This window comes from Aplysia californica, unplaced genomic scaffold, assembly GCF_000002075.1.
Source record: "Aplysia californica isolate F4 #8 unplaced genomic scaffold, AplCal3.0 scaffold00237, whole genome shotgun sequence".
Lineage (NCBI taxonomy): Eukaryota > Metazoa > Mollusca > Gastropoda > Aplysiida > Aplysiidae > Aplysia > Aplysia californica.
The window spans coordinates 680,151-700,552 of record NW_004797507.1 but is presented as its reverse complement, the minus strand read 5'-3'; the positions used below and the strand labels follow the sequence as shown (position 1 = coordinate 700,552).

At 40.6% G+C, this 20,402-nt stretch overlaps 1 protein-coding gene across 1 annotated transcript in view; it reads left to right on the top strand.

Moving 5' to 3' along the window:
* Window positions 1–20,402, top strand: part of LOC101862041 (nucleoporin NUP188 homolog) — a 63,596-nt gene that overhangs the window by 19,635 nt on the left and 23,559 nt on the right. The window contains exons 16-32 of the mRNA XM_005100148.2: window positions 857–979; window positions 1,695–1,824; window positions 3,267–3,317; window positions 4,813–4,932; window positions 6,387–6,519; window positions 7,095–7,182; window positions 8,168–8,244; window positions 9,090–9,204; window positions 10,058–10,178; window positions 10,798–10,885; window positions 12,144–12,266; window positions 13,443–13,686; window positions 14,507–14,596; window positions 14,996–15,106; window positions 16,366–16,535; window positions 18,292–18,373; window positions 19,908–19,981. Of these exons, the coding sequence (XP_005100205.2) occupies window positions 857–979; window positions 1,695–1,824; window positions 3,267–3,317; window positions 4,813–4,932; window positions 6,387–6,519; window positions 7,095–7,182; window positions 8,168–8,244; window positions 9,090–9,204; window positions 10,058–10,178; window positions 10,798–10,885; window positions 12,144–12,266; window positions 13,443–13,686; window positions 14,507–14,596; window positions 14,996–15,106; window positions 16,366–16,535; window positions 18,292–18,373; window positions 19,908–19,981 (1,940 nt within the window). The remainder of the gene's footprint in view (window positions 1–856; window positions 980–1,694; window positions 1,825–3,266; window positions 3,318–4,812; window positions 4,933–6,386; window positions 6,520–7,094; window positions 7,183–8,167; window positions 8,245–9,089; window positions 9,205–10,057; window positions 10,179–10,797; window positions 10,886–12,143; window positions 12,267–13,442; window positions 13,687–14,506; window positions 14,597–14,995; window positions 15,107–16,365; window positions 16,536–18,291; window positions 18,374–19,907; window positions 19,982–20,402) is intronic.

Here is a 20,402-nt window from a genome sequence, read left to right as displayed (position 1 = left end):
CGTAGGAGACTGTATCTAGATTATAGACAAAGAATTACAAGCCTTTGAGGCTCCTGGGTCGAGTTTATGTTTGGTTATGTTGGCCAGGGTAGCGATAGCATAGCCTAAGTAAGTTGATCCGGGGTTGGTTGCCATAATATATGGGCCACATAGCCTAAATAGGGTAAGTGCATATTTGGGCTACTGTGGCCGAAACAAAAACTGTAGGTATTTATAGTGTGTGTGCATAAGTGTGTGTGTGTTTACAGCGTTTTGTGTGTGTATATTTATTATGTGTGTATGTTTTTCTCTGGCAGAGAGAAATAATCGGTCTGGCCATGTTCATGTAGTGCGAATATTTATACATATGTGTGTCACGACAAGTTGGAATCTGGCGCTCGCCAATTTTTAGGCATGTGGAGTTAATCTCATCTTCTTAAACCTTGTTCTTTTGTTTTGCTTTCGGTGAAGAAATATACCCATCTATCTTGACTAGAAGTTGACACATTTCAGGTTGACAGAGGTGGGGGTTGCTGGGTTTTAAATGTAAAAATTAGTGGAAAAAATGGCTGCCTAAGTTTGGTGACTTCCAAGGCTCAAGAGTCCTTGGAAACTGCAAATTTACATTCTTTATAATGAAATCAGTGTTTTTCAGTAAAAGTCGGACAGAAATGTGTTTTTTGATGGACCTAACAGGAATCAGGTAAAATAGCAAAAATTCGATAAAAATTGCCAAGTGGGCTGAAAAAATGCTGTTTTTATTTGATGTCTTTCTTTTGATGAACGTCTGTTTTCACCGCGATGTATCACTTAATATGTAGTTATAATATGTGCTTGTGTGTATTTTTTTTATGTTTGTGGGTTTTTTTCCCCTCAGAGCGGCAGCGAGGGTCTGGCCATGCTTTACGATTCAGCCCGGAACTGGTTTCCTCTTGACTTTGTCTGCTTCACTCAGCTGAACATCTCATTGGCTCGGGCCGGGGGCCACAGTGCTCAACAGGTGAATAGAAAATACCTCTCAAATGAAAGGAGAAACGATTTGTTGGCCAATGGGCAGTGATGGAGGGTGGAAGAGAGGATTGTATGCAATAGCTGTTACTTTGAATTGTTTTTCCTTTATTTACATAATATGGTGCCACTATTGGTAGATATGTTAGCATTTGAAGGAAAGACAGCGCTGGGCGTTGACTCAAGTTTGACTAGCTTTTCCCTGACTGTTTTTTCATGATTTATGTTTTGGTTTGCTTGACAGCATACTGTTAGAATGATTGCTAAAAATGTGGACACAGATGATGTAGCAGGATGATTTCAGAAAGACAAAAACTTTTGTAAACTGCAACTGCGATGACCTACAGGATCATGTTTGAAAGGCTGTGTTTTCATAATTAAACGCAGATAACCGAGCAGCATGACATTACGCTACCCAAGAATTACAAAGTTCTATCTGCTCAGTACCTTGTTTTGAGAAATTTGATGTTAAAAATTTTGAGTTTCACAGCATGCCAAGCTTTTTCGAAATCAATTCTTTGAAATCTTGATAACGACTCGTAATCATCTTACGATTTTGATACAGCAGATAGAACTCTTGGTTTCTGACCTCATGTCTTTGTAACTCAAAATGGTAAAAAATGTCTGATAGAACTTTATAATGCTAAGGTAGCGATTAGAAAGGAGGCAATGTTTCTAACCTCTCAAGATGCCGGCGGTCTCCTCAGGTCAAGAAGTGCATGCACCAGCTGGGTCAGTACACAGAGCTACTGGACAACAACCGCTCCTCTGACCTGCAAACCACGGAGGAGAAAGGCGTCTTTGTCTTGAGGAGGAACAAGCAGCCATTTCAGAACAGTAAGTGGGGGATCTGGTGGTCTAGAGGTTAAGGTGTTCACGTCTCATTCAGTGGGTCCAAGGTTCAAAATCTGACAAGGATAGAACATTTTCTTCTTTAAAGTTTACTCCTTTCACCTCCTTTCCTGCTCTCTAACCATGTTCTGTTATCTGCTTTCATCTCCACTTTTTCAGAGGTTCTGTGTGCAAGTTGCGCACATTAAAGATCCTTTTGTGGTTTAAAATCGATAAGAGCAGTCTTTGGCTTCCACCTGGGCAAAATTAAAAAATTAACTCCCACCAAACTGACAATGTTTAATGTGTCCAACTTGTTCGTATGACTTTTTGCTGTTGCGAGCGCCGTAAAACACCAAAACAAAACAAAACAAGAACAGTAAATGACCGCTGCACCATTTGTGAACACACTGTCCTGTCCATTATGAAACAGAAGCTCATCTCATCATGGGTAAATATCCCACCCATTTTCGAACACAAAGTCACTGGATCATCAATTATCTCACACTGCCTGTAACATATCTGTGTCTTGAGGAGGAACAAGCAGCCATTTAAGAACTCTAAGTGACCACTGTACCATTGGTTTATCCATTGAAGATGCACATTCTGGTTATTCAACAACGCTGGCAGATATGCTGTTTTGAGACGTAATTTCATTATTCAAATAGATTTTATGATTTTGTTTTCTTTATTTGAAACTTTAAAAGGCATGCAACAAGATACATACTTTGAAAAAGGTAAATTTGTTTCCTTTTTGTGTATGATGGTTCGAAATGTACGGATACATTACCTTTTGGTTTACTGTTGATCGGGCCAGTGTGTCTACTTCATCCTGAAAGAGTGAACATACCATCCATTGTAAAACAGAAGGTCACCTCATCACTGGTAAATATCCCACCCATATTTTAACATAGAGTCACTGGATCATCAATTGTCTTACACTGCCTGAAGCAGATCAGTCTTGAGGAGGAATAAGCAGCAATTTCAGAATAGTAAGTGACCGCTGCATCATTGGTTCACACACTATCCTATCTAATGTGAAACACAAGGTCACTTCATCACTGGTAGATATCCCACCCATTTTCGAATTTATAAATTCACTCGATCATCAATATCTCATACTGCCTGTGACAGATCAGTCACTCCTCAACAGATAATTTGCCTTCCTATTTAGAACGGAACGTCTTAATAACTCCTGTTAAGATTTGCAGGATAGAACAAAGTTAACATTCACATTAAGCTGTTTTCATGAGTTACCTGTTAAACATCTGTCGTCCTTATCTCTCCTTCTTTTTTGTGTTTGTTATCCTCTGGTCCACTGCTAATCTTCAGCACTTACAACCATATTATGTTGCAAGTGCCATAAATTTAGCTGAAAAATTATTTTTTTTCTTCCCTGCCCTTTCTCGTTGCACTTATTCTGAGTTAAAATTTGCTTCCATCATCAGGTGACTTTGCAATAGAGAGAAGCAGCAAAGGAAGAGTGATGAATCCATCAAGTAAGTCTTGTCAATACAATGACTATAAAATCATCAAAAGTGGGCTCTCGTGGCCGAGAGGTTATGGTGTTTGCCTCTCATTCAATAGGTCCCGGGTATGAAGCCGGAAAGTGATGGAAAATTTTCTTCTCTAAAATGTTTTCCTTTCACCTTCTTTCCTGCTCTCTAACAATGTTCTGTCGTCTGCTTTCATCTCCACTTTCTGTCCCCACCTTGTCACCTCCTTTGCCCCCTCCTCTAGGCTCCTGACCCTTTCTGCAGCCTTTCTACTGCTACTTCTTGGCTCTTTCTTTTCTTACTGCTGTCTTTCAGCCCACACCCCTGTTCTTAGGCACTAAAACCTTACCTTCTCGGATAAGGGAGAAAAATCTCAGAGGTCCAGTGAGTAAGTCGCGCACATTAAGGATCCTGTGGTGGTCCTAAGTTGATAAAAGTAGGCTTCGGCTGCCACCCGCGCAAAATTTAAAATTTCCTACCAACTGACGTTTAATGTGTCCCGCGCTCATATGACCGTATGCAGTTGCAAGCGCCAAAACAAAACTCCATCTAAGTTTGACATAGCTTTTAACTTGTGTGTTTGAAACTTCTTGGTGCTTTCATTATCTTGTTCTCACTTCTGCTGAACTTTCTTGTTTTGTTTATTTGTTTGTTTTGGTTTTTAAAAAATTAGATACACTCAGTTTTGTGGGTGGTTGGAAGGTATCACTGGTAGGTATTTGTGGGTTTTTATTTTTGAATACCAATCTTAGTCGAGGGGTATGAAAGATATTATTTACATTTTAAATTAGAAGGGTGAAAGCCTACATAACACTGGATCTGTACCAACAACACATAATACATGTGGGTGGTTGGCAGGTACTCTGGTGTGGTTTACTCCTTCTTTCCAATCAAACATCTATCATCCTTATCTCTCCTTTTTTATGTATTTTTCTCTCTTGTAACACGTTTACTCTTCGGCACTTGTAAGACCTTATTGTGTTGCAAGTGCTGTAAAACTCTTACTAAAACCTAAAACTAAACAAAACATTTTTGATGGAGGAATAAAAGGACACGGGATTTCTACATACCTTTTGATTTTTACTTTTTAATCAGGTATCAAATTTTGAATCGATAAATCCAAAGTGGACACTGTCAACATATTTGTTGTGATAAAGTTAGTATCGTCAGTTTAATATTGTCAGCATGCTCAAATAAAATACGATTAAAAAATCATTGAAAAGAATATCATCATATAGTTTGGGAAAGTTCCTCATCACACTCATGCGACTTCAGTTCCCACCATTTTGGACAAGATTGTTGTTGACGAAATGCTGCAATCTAATTGGTTTGCTGCTGCAGGGAGTTGTTGTTATCGATCCAGCAACAGCTGGGCTCTCGCCCTTCTGTCCAATGCCATGTAGTGCTGCTGCAGGGAGAGGAAGAACCCTTTTGTGTCAAATGAGATGTCAACCCAACGATCAGGCACATGTGTAGTGAATGTTTTGTCTCCTTCCAGCTGTTCGGCGAGACCTGAGCAGCCTAGGCCACATCATCCAGTGGGAAACCACGTACAACGGCTGGCAGATGCTGATGGGGGAGATACAGGAGCTGCTTTCTCAGGTCTCCCATGGTGCAGGTACTCTCTTTTGATCTTTCGTTGTGTCTGTTTGTCTCTCTTTCTCTGTCTTTTTTTGCCCCCCCCCCCTTCCCCTCTCTCTCCTCTTTCTCCTCTCTCTCCTCTCTCTCCTCTCTCTCCTCTCTCTCCTCTCTCCTCTCTCTCTCTCTCTCTCTGCTGTTTTTCACACACACACACACACACACACACACACATTTTGAGCTATTCTTTTCCAATCCTTTAAAGAAAAATAATTTATTTTGGCCCTCTGCATTTTGTAAATTTTTTTGTAAAGCCTGTATAAATCAGTTGTATGGAAATAAAAAGCAAGGAACTCAATTATGCAGTACACGAAGAGATGCAAGATGTTTTCTGACAAGCATTTGCCTAATCAGACGTATGCCTCGTCTTCACAGGATGTAAGATGTAGTCCAGATGCTGTTGCCTGACCTGATGGAACAGCGCAAACAACTACGGCTTCTCTTCATCCTTAACTCTTATTCTGCATCTGTGCCCAGATGCGTATCTTATCAGCAACCGATTACGTCGGACTCGCCGGGCAGGCCGCCGGGGTCACTCAGTGTGTACTGTTGGTGTACAGCGCGCGCGCCGGGAAACGTGTGTTTTCGCCATGAATACCGCGGGAGTGTGTTAACTGATGATGAAAATAACGCTCTATCCTTCATAGTATTCTATTTATAAAGTGTTACAAACACATGAATAACCCCCTCTCACAAGCTGATAAGACATTACGAGTAGTTACGCCCATTTGAATAACCTTTCTGGACGCTCTTGTTGTTATGAATGACCTGAGGTTCGAAAAGGGATAATTTAGGTCAATTTCCGAATGTTTTACACTCAAATTGTTCTTTGTACCTGCACAAGGGTATTCAAAACTATTAAACTAGCTCATCTTTTATCAGGTAGTATCATTTCATACAAAATCAAGCTCATTTGAAATATTTGGTATAGAAAAATGGAAGTCTTGTTTCCTGACTATCCTTTCGAGCTCCTCATGTCTAAGTGGGTCAATTTCTTCTATAATTTCATTGGACGCACATCTAGAGCTATCAACTTGGCATGTTTTGAATGAGACGTATGCCTCGATTACGAACCAACGCAGGTGGTTCTAGAAGAAGGCCACAAACACACACAAACTCAAGCAGACTGACGCACACACACTTGACCTGCGTGAATGGGGATCCGACTTGGGACCCGAATGACACGTAAGAGGATGCACGCTGCGCGTGCGCTGAGCCAGGAGCTACACTGACTCGGGACCAGAACGCAGGCGAGGTGCCGAAATAGGCTTATCGGGCTACATAAACCCGGCTCCCGCAGGATGAGGGTTAAAGTTTTACTGGCTCATACAGGCTTCCACCGTGTGAATGTGTTGGTTTTTCGGGTGGGGGGGGGGGGGGGGGGTTTCATCAAACGTATGAACATCTGAACAAAAAATTTGGTTTTATGCACAGGTATGGTGCAGACGGAACAGCTTATCAAGGTCACCATGGTGATGGAGCTCATCAAAGAGGTCATGACTTCTGACCCGTCTTCTGTCACAGAGTTTTCAGAGATATTCAGTTTGGGCTACCAGCTGATTCTAAGGCAAGTATTTTGTTTTTATCCTTTTCGTTTGTGGCCGACCATGTGAAGTCTTTTAGTCATATGTATATTATGTATTTGTCATTGTGTTATAAGTACCTGCATTAGACCCTGCTTTACTGGAAGAGAACGAAATATTTAAATTGCTAATTTTTTTGTAACAGCAATGATATGTAATAGGAGTGAAGGTTGCTGCACTTTTCTTTTTAAACTTTTGTGTTTTGATTTTATTAAGTCTTTTTCTGATGGTTAGGCCACCAGATTCACAGTCATAAGATTGTGGGGTCAAGGGTTCGAATCTTAGCTCGGTCCAAGGTTGTGTCCATAAGAAAGGATTTTTACACAAATTTTCCCGTTCAGCTCAGTCTTCCCGCCATGGACATTGAGTTCAGAGGTCCCGCCTCTTAATAACCTTACCGTGTTGCAAAGGGCATTATACCCATATAATTTCATTTTTATTAGTGAAGGGTTTTGTTCTTAGTGGTATCTTCTTCAGCTGTTGTGAAACCGTTTTTGAGTAAAATTTCTATTGATAACCTTACTTATTACAAATGAACACAATCTTTTCTTCCCCTTAGGTTTGCGGTTCTGAGCCCAGCCCCTATAGAACTCCTGTCCCACACCATCCACTGTCTGGCACGGGCTGTGCCGCTTTTTCACACTCAGGTCAGCAGGCTCTTTGTCTGAAGTGTGAGGGTCTTGGTAATGAAGGGAAGGGAAGTTGAAAGACTTAATGCTGGGGGAATAAGGAGAAGGGGATGGGAGGAGGGAAGACAGTGCTGGGAATGAGGAAGGGGGGGGGGGGGGGGCGAGGGGGGACGACTGGATGCTGGGGAGAAGGGGAGGTGGGAAGATGATGTTGAGGGATAGGGAGAGGAGGAGGGGAGGTAGGATGACTGAATGTTGGGGGATGGGTAGGTGAGGTGGGATGACTGGATGCTGGGGGATTGGGGGGAGGGATGGGGACTTATGGTTGGGATTTGTTGGAAGTTAAAGAGGACTTTGCTTTCAAGCTGTCATGGTGTTATTTATAAATTTTGTTTTAAATACACTGCTCTGAAATGTAGCTTGAACAAAATCGTACATGTTGATATGAAATTTATAACTTTAAAAAAATGGACTTATTAAAAGCGAACTACCGGTGGTTTTGTGGAAGGAGGGGGGGGTGGTGGTTTGCTCCTGTTTTTCTTTTCTATTTTATGTCATTATTATCCTATTTTGTTCCTGAGGACATGTAGCCGTAATTGCATTGACTCATAATAAACAACTTAACTCTTTATTTCTGGCAAACCGCTCCCAGCGGCTCGCAGTCGGAACTGCTATGCTGGTGAGCTGCTGACAGCGGCTCGGGCACATTCCTTTACGATGACTTTGACATCAAGTTACCGAAAACAGGTTTCTTTTACTGGAAGCTCATTCATTAGATGAAGTACTATCATAATAGCTTTGCGAGTTTCGATTTAATGACCCATTTAGTGACGTTTTCGTCATTTTTAGATTTCGTACCTAAAAAGGGCACAGGCGTAATGGGTTTACCCTCCTCGGAGATAAAGAGTTAACAGGGATATAGATTTTGTAAAGTGTAATTTTTCTGTACTTTTCATATTTTTTTATTTTAAAGAAAAAAAAGCATTGATATTTTTACTTTCAGGTTTCTCACCATCTCAAACAGACGGGCCTGTTGCCGTTCCTGACTGAGAACATTGATGATTTCTCTGAAGTCTTGAGGTGAATGAGAAAATTAGAGAAATATAAAATAAAATGAAATTCCTCTTTCGTCTTTTCGTTTAATGACATATGCATATCCATGCATCAACATAAATTGTTTCTTGTGCGGGGGGGGGGGGGGGGGGGGGGGTTGTTGTTGTTGTTTTTTTGGTAAGTGTTTTACAGCGCTTGCAAAACATTTTCCAACGAAGAAAATAAAAAATAAGTAAATTATTTAAATATGGATGAAGGTGTAAACAATCATTCTGATCATTTGTTTCGGTCCATTTCTTTTATTTCATTTTCCTGATACTGTTGTCTTCATCTACTCTCTCTGATTAGATGTGACTGTTGTGGTGTTACTGGAAGTTTAACGTGTCACGCCGTGATGGAATCGGGCGCTCGTCGATTTTTTGGTCACATGAAGTTATTTTAATCGCCCTAGGGCTTGTTAATTTTGTCTCGCTTTTGATGAAAACAAGTGCTGATCTATCTAATAGATGTCAAGATATTTGCAACTGAGGGAGGAGGGGGTCGCCTGGTGTCAGAGGTAGTAAAAGTAGCGAGAAAATGGCTGCCAAAATTTGGTACCTTTCAAAGCTTGAGTGTCCTTGGAAACTGCAAATTTACATTTTTGTGCCTTTCCACGTTTTTTTAGTAAAATGCACAAAGAAATGTGTTTTGAAAGAGACATAAAAGGTGTTGAGCCAAAAAAACAAGAAGAAAATTTGGAAAAGAAATTACCCATTGGTCGGAAAAATGCTAAATTCTGTGATTTCATTATTTTGACGAGCGCCTGATTTCACCACGATGCTTCTCAAATGACTCAGACAATTGTATGATTGTTCTTCCCTTGTTGTGTCCAGCGGTGATGGTGTGAACCAAGGTCTGTACGGCTGTCTGCTGGCTACCACCGAGTGCCCACAGGGGACCTACCTGGTCACGCTGTCTGTGCTGGACTTGGTCTCGCAACTGGTTGTGGTGAGTCTGTGTTTCTCCTTCTTTACTCTACTACCTGCTCATGACTAAAGACTCAGAACATTGGCAATTTCTCTGTCTGTCTGTCTGTCCTGCCTTCCTGTCTGTGGTTTTCCTCTGATGTCCTTGATCGACATTTTGTTTTCAATGTGGCTTTATATTTTTCACATCTTAATTTTCGAAACGTTTATAGGTCTTTAAAACTGGCTGTTGTTCGGTGTTGTGTCAACTCAGGTCTAGTTTTAGAATGTAACATTATCACTGTTGATGTTGTGCTGAAATTTTCTAAACTTTTTGGAATTGTGAAAAAATTTTAAAATTTGCCTAAAACATTCTTACATACACAGGGGATGGCAATAATAATGTCTGTAAATATCAAGTCTAGGATTGCTTGTGAAACAAAATTGGTTAAGAACCCCTATGTGTGGAATAGGAGCTATTTGTGTATAGCAGATTCTGTTGTTTTCTGCTCTTTGTTAGACACTGAAATAAATGCCTTTTTGTCTTGTAAGGCACCACTGGTAGGCCCTACTTATTTGCTTTCCCTGTCTGTCTGTCTGTCCGTCTGTTTATTCATCTGTCTGTTCATCCGTCCTTAAAGACAGTCTCTTTTTGTGTTGAGGTTTCTCTTTACCCAAACTGTAAAACTCTTTGTCCTTGGGTGGTTGGTGGGTGCTCCGGTGTGTCGCACTCCTTCTTTCCTATCAAACGCCTATCGTCCTGATCTCTCCTACTTTTTTATTTGTTACTCTCTTGTAACACATCTAATCTTCAGCACTTATATGACCTTATAATAATAATGTTGCAAGTGACGCAAAACTCTTACTAAAACTAAACTCTTTGTCGCCTGTCGCAGTCTTTCTCCAAGGAGGGCCGGGAGCGGGAGCACACAGCCAGCGTCCTGTACATTCTCCGCGAGGTGTTTCCTCGTTTCCACAAGTGGCGCTACGTAGACATCACCCAGAGAAAGCTCATTGGTATGTTAAGGGTAGAGGCTCAGGGATGCACTTTTCCTGAATATTTTCCCCTTATGTCACGATTTATTTTAGAAGAGCAGAAGAAATCCTTGCCACAGAGGTTGAAGTGATTGTGTCTAAAGTTCTTGTTTAAAAAAAATGAATTTTTATGGCAAAATGTAAACTGCACACAAACACACACACACACACACACACACACACACACACACACAAACATACTCACACCACACGATCCTGCTCTCGATGACGATAGGCGTGTTTTCCATCATTTAGTTTAGTAGTTTTAGTAAAGTTTTATGGCAGTCACAACTGCATAAAGTCATGTGAGCGCCAATTTTCCGCTGTGAGGGCATGTTGGTTTGAATTCAAGACAACTGGGGTTAAAAAAATCTGTACGTATGTTTGAGAAACAATATTACCGATACCAAGAAAATATAGCGGTTCCGTTGGGGACTGGCATATTATAAGAGCTATCCTTGATTTTTAGTTTTGAGCGTTCATGTCACCTTTCCTGATTGTACTAATAAATATGCGAATCATTAGATCATGTCGAGTCAAACTGCCATAAATGCCATCAGCACCAGACCAACTCGTCTGAATTTTTGTTTTGCTGTTTCAGGTCAGAAGTGTCTCCAACTTTTTCACAACATCTTTAACTTTGTGAACCTGCAGGAAAAGCCACAGGAAACTGGGAAGGGAAAGAAAAAGTGAGTGCTTTGTTCCTTCTTGTCTACAACATGGAGAGTATAGAATCCTTATCTACGGGATGGAGAGTAGAGAATTTACAACTCTGTTATGTTCTATTTGATTTTAATGTTTCGGTCCTGTGCTAAGTGTGTGGCGTTTATGATAGGATTGTCAAAGAAAAGATTGCTGTTTTTGAACTGTAATTTTTTTTACTAGTCATCTCAGCGGCAGCTTGATTTTTGCAGGAATCTGAATGGGGTGATAAAGCAATAGAAAAAAAGTAGAGAGGGCTGACAGTAGACGTGTAAGGTATGAGTCAGGAAGTGTAGCTGTTTTTTATAAACGTTAATGCATTGTTACGCATGCTCTACAAAAATCAATCTTGCCTCCTGCCTGTTGTTTGTCTAAAAAGTCCTGTATGGATGGTCCTTGACATTGGCTCAGTTGATATATATGCAGAGCTTTAGTGTGAATGACCCTTGTTCAAATATTCTGCTGTGTGTTTTTGAAACTGGGTTGTACTGGGTTGTTTGAGAAGTTTTCAAGGCTCGCATTCTACTAGCTCCTGTTCTAATGCTGAGGGAAGTTGGAGATGGACGTGTTGCGTCTTGAACATCTTAACCCTTTCGGATGTTTATCGCCAGTGTGCCGGGGATGATGTAATGAATCCATCAGATTGAGTTCGCCAGTCATACGGTAATCAAGGGGGTGTGTTAATCATGAATTAAAAACACAGAATTAGTTAGTTTTAGTAGATGTTTTACGACGCTGGCAACTGCATAAGGTCTTATGAGCACCAGAAGATTAGAGGTGTTACAAGAGAGTAACAAACATAAAAAAGAAGAGGGCGTTTGGAATTTTATAGCACTGTATGTGATTCCGCCATGAATTAGGTTATAAAGAACCATGAAGTGGTGATGAAAGTGACACTTCACACAATGTACATGCACTCTCATATAAACCTTTGCCCCCAACCTAATACTTTATTGATATGCAGAAACCATTTCTGAACAGGACAATGTAAAAGTTTGAGGGTCTTGTACTTCACTTCCAACTAATTTTTTAATTGCCTTTTCTCTGAACAGGATTTATTTTTTTAGTGCTCTTGCTCAGGGAGGCCACGCTTTAGTGTGTGACAAAACTGGATGACCTCAATGCGAAAGGGTTAATAAAAAAAGAAAGGCCTATACTGTGTTACTGGTTTGGATAAATGGATTTCTATTGTCTTTGCTTTGCTTCTGTCATTTTTCACTTTTCTCATGTGTATCAATCGTGCAGAGCCCCCAGCCTGCAGGAGTCGTGTGTGTTCAGTCTGCTCTTCTCAGAGGCCGGCCGCTCCCTGCTGGACATAGTGACCACTGGTGTGGACAACATACAGCAAACGCTGGCCCAACAGTGCAGGTAAACACTCACCCTGACCACTTTTACAATATCTTTGGGGAAGGGATGTGTACTTGCTGATTCTCATTAATGTGCCTGAAATTTTTTAGAGGTCTGAGTTTGGTGGCTGATTAGAAGTCCTCTTCTTTCTCATTGTGTTGCATTTATTGTTTTCCTTGTTACATTATTGCGTATTATTATTGAAATTTTCTGGTCAGAAAAAAATAGTTTAGTTTCTTACTTCATGGTCATTTAATTTCTTACTGGTCCCAGTCAGCAATAGACCTATTATATCAGACTGCAGGAGTGTATTACTTTTATCCAAGTTTCTGTCTACTGGCTGTTACCTCAGCTTAATGAAGAGTGCTGAAATAGATTATGGGTCTCTTTTTACCCCTGTTTCTGCCTATTATCTCAATTTGATGGAGGGTGTGGGCACAGACTTTTTTCTGTAGCCCTGATCTGATAGAGGGTGTAGGGATATAATCTCAGTCTGATAGATGGTTTAGGGGTAGACTGACTCACTTTTGCATATGCTACTGTCTGTTCTTCCCATTTTACTGGTTTAGGGGTAGACTGACTCACTTTTGCATATGCTACTGCCTGTTCTTCCCTATACTGCTGTTTGTGTTTACCCATGCTGTACTGTCTTTGTTTATCCAATCTGATAGAGTGTTGGGTATCAACTCAGATGTCTGTTTTCCCTTATTTCCTCATGTCTTGTGTTTCGTGATGAATGTGTTTCCTGATGAATGTGTTTCGCGTGTGGTTGGAAGTCGCCACTAGTAGGTCCTGCTTCTTTACTTTCCCTGTTTTTTTTCTTTCTGTCTGTCATACTTTTCCCCAGCACAAAATGAACATTATTGTGTCTATGTTCTTCTCCTTACTCAAACAGTGAGTGGTTGGCGGGTGCTCTGGTGTGGTTTGCTTCTTCTTTCCTATCAAACATCTATCGTCTTTATCTCCCCTCCTTCTTTTTTGTGTTTTTGCTACTCTCTTGTAACGCCTCTAATGTTCTGCACTTATATGACCTTATTGTGTTGCGAGTGCGCCGTAAAATACTTACTAAAACAAAACCTCTAATCTTCTGCACTTATATGACCTTATTGTGTTGCACTTCAAGTGCCGTCAAACACTTACTATAACATAAAAGAAATCCCTCAAACAAACAAACAAAACTGAGTGTGTCTCCCCCAGCCTGATGGAGGGTGCCGGCATGGACCTCATGGAGCTGGTGGAGATGTCGCTGTCTCTTCTGAACCGCCTCCTGCTGCTGAAGCCTCTGCGGCTGGGCGCGTCCCCGGTGGAACAGGCTCTGTCCAGTCAGCCGGCCGGCCGTCAGTTACAGCACCCAGTGGCCACGGTGGCCCAGTACATCTACCACAGGCACAGCCACCGACTGCCTGCGCTGGCCACTCTGTTGTTAAAGAGACTTGCCATGGTGAGCATGCTGGTTGCTTTTCCTTGTCTTTCTGTCACTTCTCTGGAGGAGATTCTCTGTTGACATCCACCCCTTGGCACTCATATGACCTTATGCTATGCAGTTGCGAGTGCTGTAAAACTACTAAAACTAAAACGAAAATCTTTTCCAATTTGCTGTTGGTCTGACTTAAATTACTAAAGCATTGAGAGATTGGATGATAAAAGAAATCACAAAATATCTGAAGCTGTAAATATATATAATGAATCGCATCTAGACATAAAGGCAGCCATCTACATGATAACATTGTTGTTAATCTTGATGGTTTTTTTCATTTGATCCTGATTTTTCCCCCTGAAGTACTGTTTGTTTATCTAGCAGACAGGAGGCCTTCTGATGTCTTAAGAAGACCTCACTCTTGAAATTCAAAACAATAGCTAAAGATACCACATTCACTGTTAATCACATGCAATTCTATATATATATACTCATCCAATTGCAGTAAACATTCTAATACTTTTTCTTGTTATTGAGACAGTTTGAAAGTTGATTTCTTGATGAAATGTTTGATGGCTATGTCGTTTCTAGCATTTTAAAAATCTGATGGAGATAACTTTTTCTCAACACATTTATATCTTTGGAAAAGTGGGGCCTCTTAGGTTTGATAACAGAATTTTTAAACACAATTTGAACCCAGCTTTGTTTTTCATTTATGAGTTAAAATATGTTTCCTTTTAACTTGAGTGGAGGAATAAGATTTTGTGTAGCCAATAGCTGTAATGCAGCAATAAAAAAAAAGTGCATGGTACTTAATTTGATTATGTGATGTTTCTCATTCCAGGTGTCCCCAATGTCCATCCTGGCATGTCTGGGCAGCGATGCGGAACCCATCCGAGACATGTTTCTCACACGACTTCAGGCTGTGTCAGAGGTGAGGGGCTGGTACTTACTTTTGTATCTATAGTCTTGTGTGATGTGCTTGAAGAGGGAGTTGCTGTGAGTTGGGTGAGATAAAATGCAAGGGTACAGAGTGAGAATGAAGTTGGTGGGAGGTTGGATGCGGTCACTGTTAAGTCTGTTTTTCTGTTTTTTCCTCAGTTTGTCTCTTTTCTTCAACCTCATAGTGGGTGGTTGGAGGGCGCCAATATGTCCTGTGTCTTTTTTTATCTCTCTGCTGTTTCTATGTCTGTCTTGCTTTTTTCACAGCACTCAATGATCATTGTTTTGTCAATGTGGTTCTTTTCACTCAAACAAATCGTTTAACTGTGTGGTTGTGGATTTTTAATGTGATTGAATGGTGACTCAATAATGTATCATTTATCTTGTCTAGGATGTCCAACTCAAGGTTGGTATCTTGGAACTGCTCTCTGTGTGTGTGGAGTCCCAGCCTGGCCTCATTGAGATCTTCCTGAGTGTACAGCACCAACAGGCTGATGCTAAGGTGAGATGTGTGTTTGTGTGCATGTGTGTGCACATCTGGCTATTTTTACTTATTTTTCTAATAAATGCCGTTGGATTTTTTACAAGTTCTATTCTATCACTAATAAAGGCGCTTGATCTGCAGAATTTACGATGGGGTCCGGGATTTTTACCCCAAAAAAGAGAGAGAAAAAACGCCAGAAAAAAATAGCCAGTTCTCTTTTGTGTGTTCTCTTGGGCCTGTGAGTCTTTTGTTGACCTCTTGTACACCTCTGCTGGGATGGGTCATAACTTTAGCCTACATTCAATACCAAAGTTCATAGGTGAATGCAAAGTGGCAGAGCAGGGGCTTTATAGCGGGGGGGCTGCGGGAATAGCAGGGACCCTGGCCATTTGAATAAAATGCCTTTGACACTGGGAATGATACAAATAAGGAAGTCTCTAACTGACCCAGTTGACATAACACTGTCAAAAAATATCTTTTAAATTAGTCTTTATTGGTGCGGGATATCGATTTTGAAGTCAGTTTGGCTGTCTCCCTGCTCTTTAATCCAGTGACAGTCCATGAATGTTTAATAAAGAACCACAGTTTCATTTCATCAACACTGTTCTTCTTCACATTTGCGCATCGAAAGACACCCACACACATATACACGCACATGTGTACAAACAATATAAGTTTTAGAAAATATGATTTCATAATAGTATTACTATAAGCAAGCTCTGTTCGATGGTAACTACATGTATCAGGGTAATGTCTGTCTGTCTTGTACTTCTTTGTCTTTTTACTACCTGATATTTTGCCGAATTATCTGAAATGGAGATCCAACTGAAATGGGGAATTTGATGAAGGCAGCCCTGTGTGTGTATAGGTGTGGTCATGAGTGTACAACACTAACAGCCTAGTGTTAAAGTGAGATCTGTATGTGTGTGAGAGAGAGATAGTGTGTTTGTGAGAGAGAGATAATGTTTGTATCCTTTGAATCACTCACCTGGCTCCCCGACCATGCCTTTTTTTTTTCCCCGTAAGCTGACAAAAAGCTTTTTAATAATTCCCAGCAGTTTCGAGATAAACAGGCTATTTTTTTGCGTCTTCCGAAATTGGAATTCTAATTTCTTCAAAACGTAGTCACAGTTTCACTTTGATTTTTTTACCCCATTAGGGTTACTTATCAAGCTTTGGATGTAGCAAATGGAAAAAAAAATGGCGCCAAAACTGAAAAAAAAAAAGGCGTATTGTCAGCTTACGGCAGTTCTGACTCACACTCCCAACTCCCCCAGGATCTCAAGCTGGGCCGCAGCAGTTGTCTGCCCGTGCTGCTGGAGCTGATGTCCACCAGCAAACAGTGCACCTACGAGTGCCCGCCGGAGCTCCTGTGTGCCTCCCTCGACCTGGTTCACGCACTCTGGCACGGCATGAGAGAGACACCCATGACTGTTCTACGCAATACGTGAGTTGATTTGTGTCACGACGTGGTGGAATCGGGCACTCGTCAATTTTTGGGCATATGGGGTTAATGGTATTATCTTGGAGCATGTTCACGTGTTTTCCTTGTGGTGGAAAAAAATATCCATCTGTGTTGAATAGAAGTATAGAAGTCAAAATAATTGCTATTGAAGGAGGTCAAGGTCCCCTGGTTTCAGAGGTAAGATTAGTGAGAAAATGGCCATCTAAGTTTGGCAACTTCCATAGTCTTCCTGAGAGTCTTTATGATTTGAACATTTACATTTTTTGTGCCTTTAATCAATGTTTTAAAGTAAAATCTGCTCAAAAATGTGTTTTTAAATAGGCATAAAAGGTGATGAGCAACAAAAGAAAAAGAAAAAGAAAAAAAAATTGTCCGTCAGTTAAAAAAAAAAAAGCCAATTTCGTTGATTTCATTTTTTTCTAAATCTCAACTTTTGTTCAGAGGTCTTTGTTCCAGGTTCTCTTTAAGGGGGGGGGGGGGGGGCAGGTAAAGGGTGATAACTTGGTCATCTATGCTTTTTTTGTTTTTGTAAAGTGTTTTACGGCGCTCGCAACTGCACAAGGTCATATGAGCACGCGGGACGCACCTAATATTTTGAGTTGGTAGGAAATTTGGAATTTTGCCCAGGTGGCGGCCGAAGCCTACTCTTGTCGATTTTAGACCACCAAAAAATCTTTAACGTGCGCAACTTGCACACGGGCCGTCCGAGATTTTTCGCCCTTGTCCGAGAAGGCTAGGTGTAGATCTTTCCTACCAGAAGATCAGGGGTGTGGCAGAAAGACAGCAGTAAGGAGGAGCCAAGGAGTAGCAGTAGAAAGGCTGCATAAAGAGTCAGGAGCCCAGAGGAGGGGGCAAAGGAGGTGAGGGGGTGGGGGCAGAAAGTGGAAATGAAAGCAGACAACAGAACATTGCTAGAGAGCAGGAAAGGAGGTGAAAAGAGACAATTTTAGAGAAGAAAATTTTTCGGTCGCTACCCGGATTCGAACCCGGGACCTTTGAATGAGAGGCCAACACCTTAACCTCTAGGCCACGAGAGCCCCCTGTCATCTATGCACCAATAGCAACGAAAATTTTAACAAACAAAATTCAACTAAAGGGACGGCCAATGAAGAAAATCAGTTGATGTTTAAAAAAAAAAAAATCAAATTTTTAGATTTTCTTCCAAAATTGAGTAAAGTACAAAACTTAACTATTTCTTAAACATCCACTATCATGTTAATTTGTGTATTTAAAGAATAAATGTTTCTCACCTGCTCTTTTGATTGTTTTGCTTTTAATTTATTCCATTTGACATAGTTGTTTTTTTAGCTCGATTCCTTTTTTAAATACTGTGAGTTTGACTTATTCCCCTCATTATATGTTGACTTCTTCTCTTTGTGTCATTCACAAAACTGCTGCTGTTAGATTCTCTCCTCTGTATATGTTTGGTGTTGTGTTCTCTTGTGATGATCTCCATCGTAAAGTAAGGCGTGTTCTGTCTGTCATGTGTGTCATTGACAAAGACATGCTGTTGTGAGATTCCCAGGATTTAAATTGGTTGGTGGGTGGTTGGCGGGTACTGTGGTGTGGTTTGCTTCTTCTTTCCTATCAAACATCTATCGTCCTTATCTTTCCTCCTTTTTTGGTGTTTGGTACTCTATTGTAACACCTCTAATATCCGACACTTACATGACTTTATTGTGTGGCAAGTGACGTAAAACTTAGTAAAACGAAACTGGTTGTGTTTGCATTTGCACAGAGAAAGTTTCTGGCCCAGTGTTGTGGCGCCGCTGACCTCTGACCTTCCGGCTGTGCAGGAGGACGATGACCTCTCGGTTCAGGTGAGAAATCCAGGTGGAAGAGATAGTTCTCTCTCTAACCTTACCCGTCTTTTGACATCGACCTGGGACAGATGTGGTTGATGTGGGGGGAAAGGATGAAAAAGTTTGCAGTGTCACACTCTGTCATTGTCCGCCTGAGGCAGCACCATCAAGCCACTGGATCAGTCCAAGAAACCCCCCCCGTGCAGGTCAACCCAAGAAGACAAGTTTGCAAGTGGTCCTTAACTCATGTTGAAGTCTGTAAATACACATTAGCATTTTCATCTTGCTACAAGGCTACCCATCAAAATATTCAGGAAAGAATGAAGAGTTGATGTATTAAGATACTGTTGAAATACAAATAGAAATAAAATGATAAATGAGTGAAATGAGAAAAAATAATGAAATATTAAAAATGGTAGGAACAATAAGAATTTGATTATATATAACTACTTTTCTGGCCTCTTCTGGAGAAAATTGCTCAGGAAAGTCTTCAAAACCAACTGTGCAGTGAAGTATTGTCATTTGTAAACATGCACAGCAATTTTCATATTTCCTTGGAAATTAAATGTTTTACTAACTAAATCTATAGATTTTTACTGCCAGCTCTATGCTTCCTATACATACTTCTCTCCTACTCTTCTCAATAATTATCTTGATTTTTCTCTAGATTTTGAATGAACAGAACTAGACCTAGGCCTTCCCTTGCTCATTTCTTTTCCTTTAGTTCGTCCTGTACCTTTACTTGTGTAGTATTGGGCTCTCAACCTGGAACTAGTTCTACTAGATCTAGAGCTATTCGTTTCTTTGTGTCTGGTTTGATTGAAGTCACTATTATTGTTATCAAGAATACTATCATGGTCGACTTCAGACTTTAAAAAAATTATTATCGTTGCTGTCTGCTTAGGAAAAGAAACAGCTGAGTGCTTGATGAATTAGACTAATTTTAGATGCCATGGTCAATAGGGGTTGGGTTTTTTTTGTGCATACTAAAAGCTTTGAAAAACAACACAAAAACACACAATAAACTGCTTTCAAATGCTCTAATATGAGGGCACACATAATTTCACTTCTATTTCTAACTTCCTATGAAAAGCTGGACTGGATAAAAGAGAAACTATTCTTTACTATAAAGGTTTACCCTTGAGTAGACTAGCCGCTGCAGTGATGCAGATTCAGGGTCAAGTCAGTAATTGTGCCGACTTAAGAGTTAAGCCTTGACCAAGCTTGTTCACATGAGATGTGCGAAAACTTAAGTCTGCTTTAGTACTCGAGTATTTAGCTTGTGTGAGAACACACTTGCTTGTGTAGTTTTTATACTTGCTGATTTTCTAAAGTATTTGGCCTGAAGAATATCCGACCAGCTAATAAATGGCACCATCAGCAAGCTAACCCTTTCATGGGTCCTGGAGAAGAGAGAGGAGCAGCTATGGCATTGTATCACCTGCGATGATACCTATTCTCCAACCAAGTAACTAAAGTATTTATAACCTGACCACAATTGTCACGGCATACTTGTGTCATTCTCACACACATGCTGTGTTTCTCTCCACAGGCTTTCAAACTGCAGACCAAACTGGCTGCTTTCTCCCTGAGAATCATCGCCATGGAAGTGTACGCAGTCTCCAGGTGAGATATCTGTGTCTTGTTGTATTTTGAATAAGCCCTTTGAAGAAAAACAGCTGGTTGTTGGAGGATGTCTCTTGTTGGTCTTACTTCTTCTCTCTTCATCTGGTGTTTCTGTCTGTCAGTCTGGCTTTTTTTCCTGCGTGTAAATGACTGTCAGTGTATTGATGTGCTTCGCATCGCTCAAACTCGGCTGAAGAAAAACAACTGGTGGTGATTAGTGGGTACCCCCCTGCTATTACATTTTTTCTGTTCATGTATAAAGTTTTTAAAAAATGTCTTTTGTCCTTATCTCCCCTCCTTGGTAAATTACTCTCTAGTAACACCTCAAATCTTTGGGACTTGTATGCTCTATTTGTGTTGTGCCTTTAATTAAACTCTGACGAAAATGAAACTACAAAAGTTTTCCTCATAAGTTGTCGAT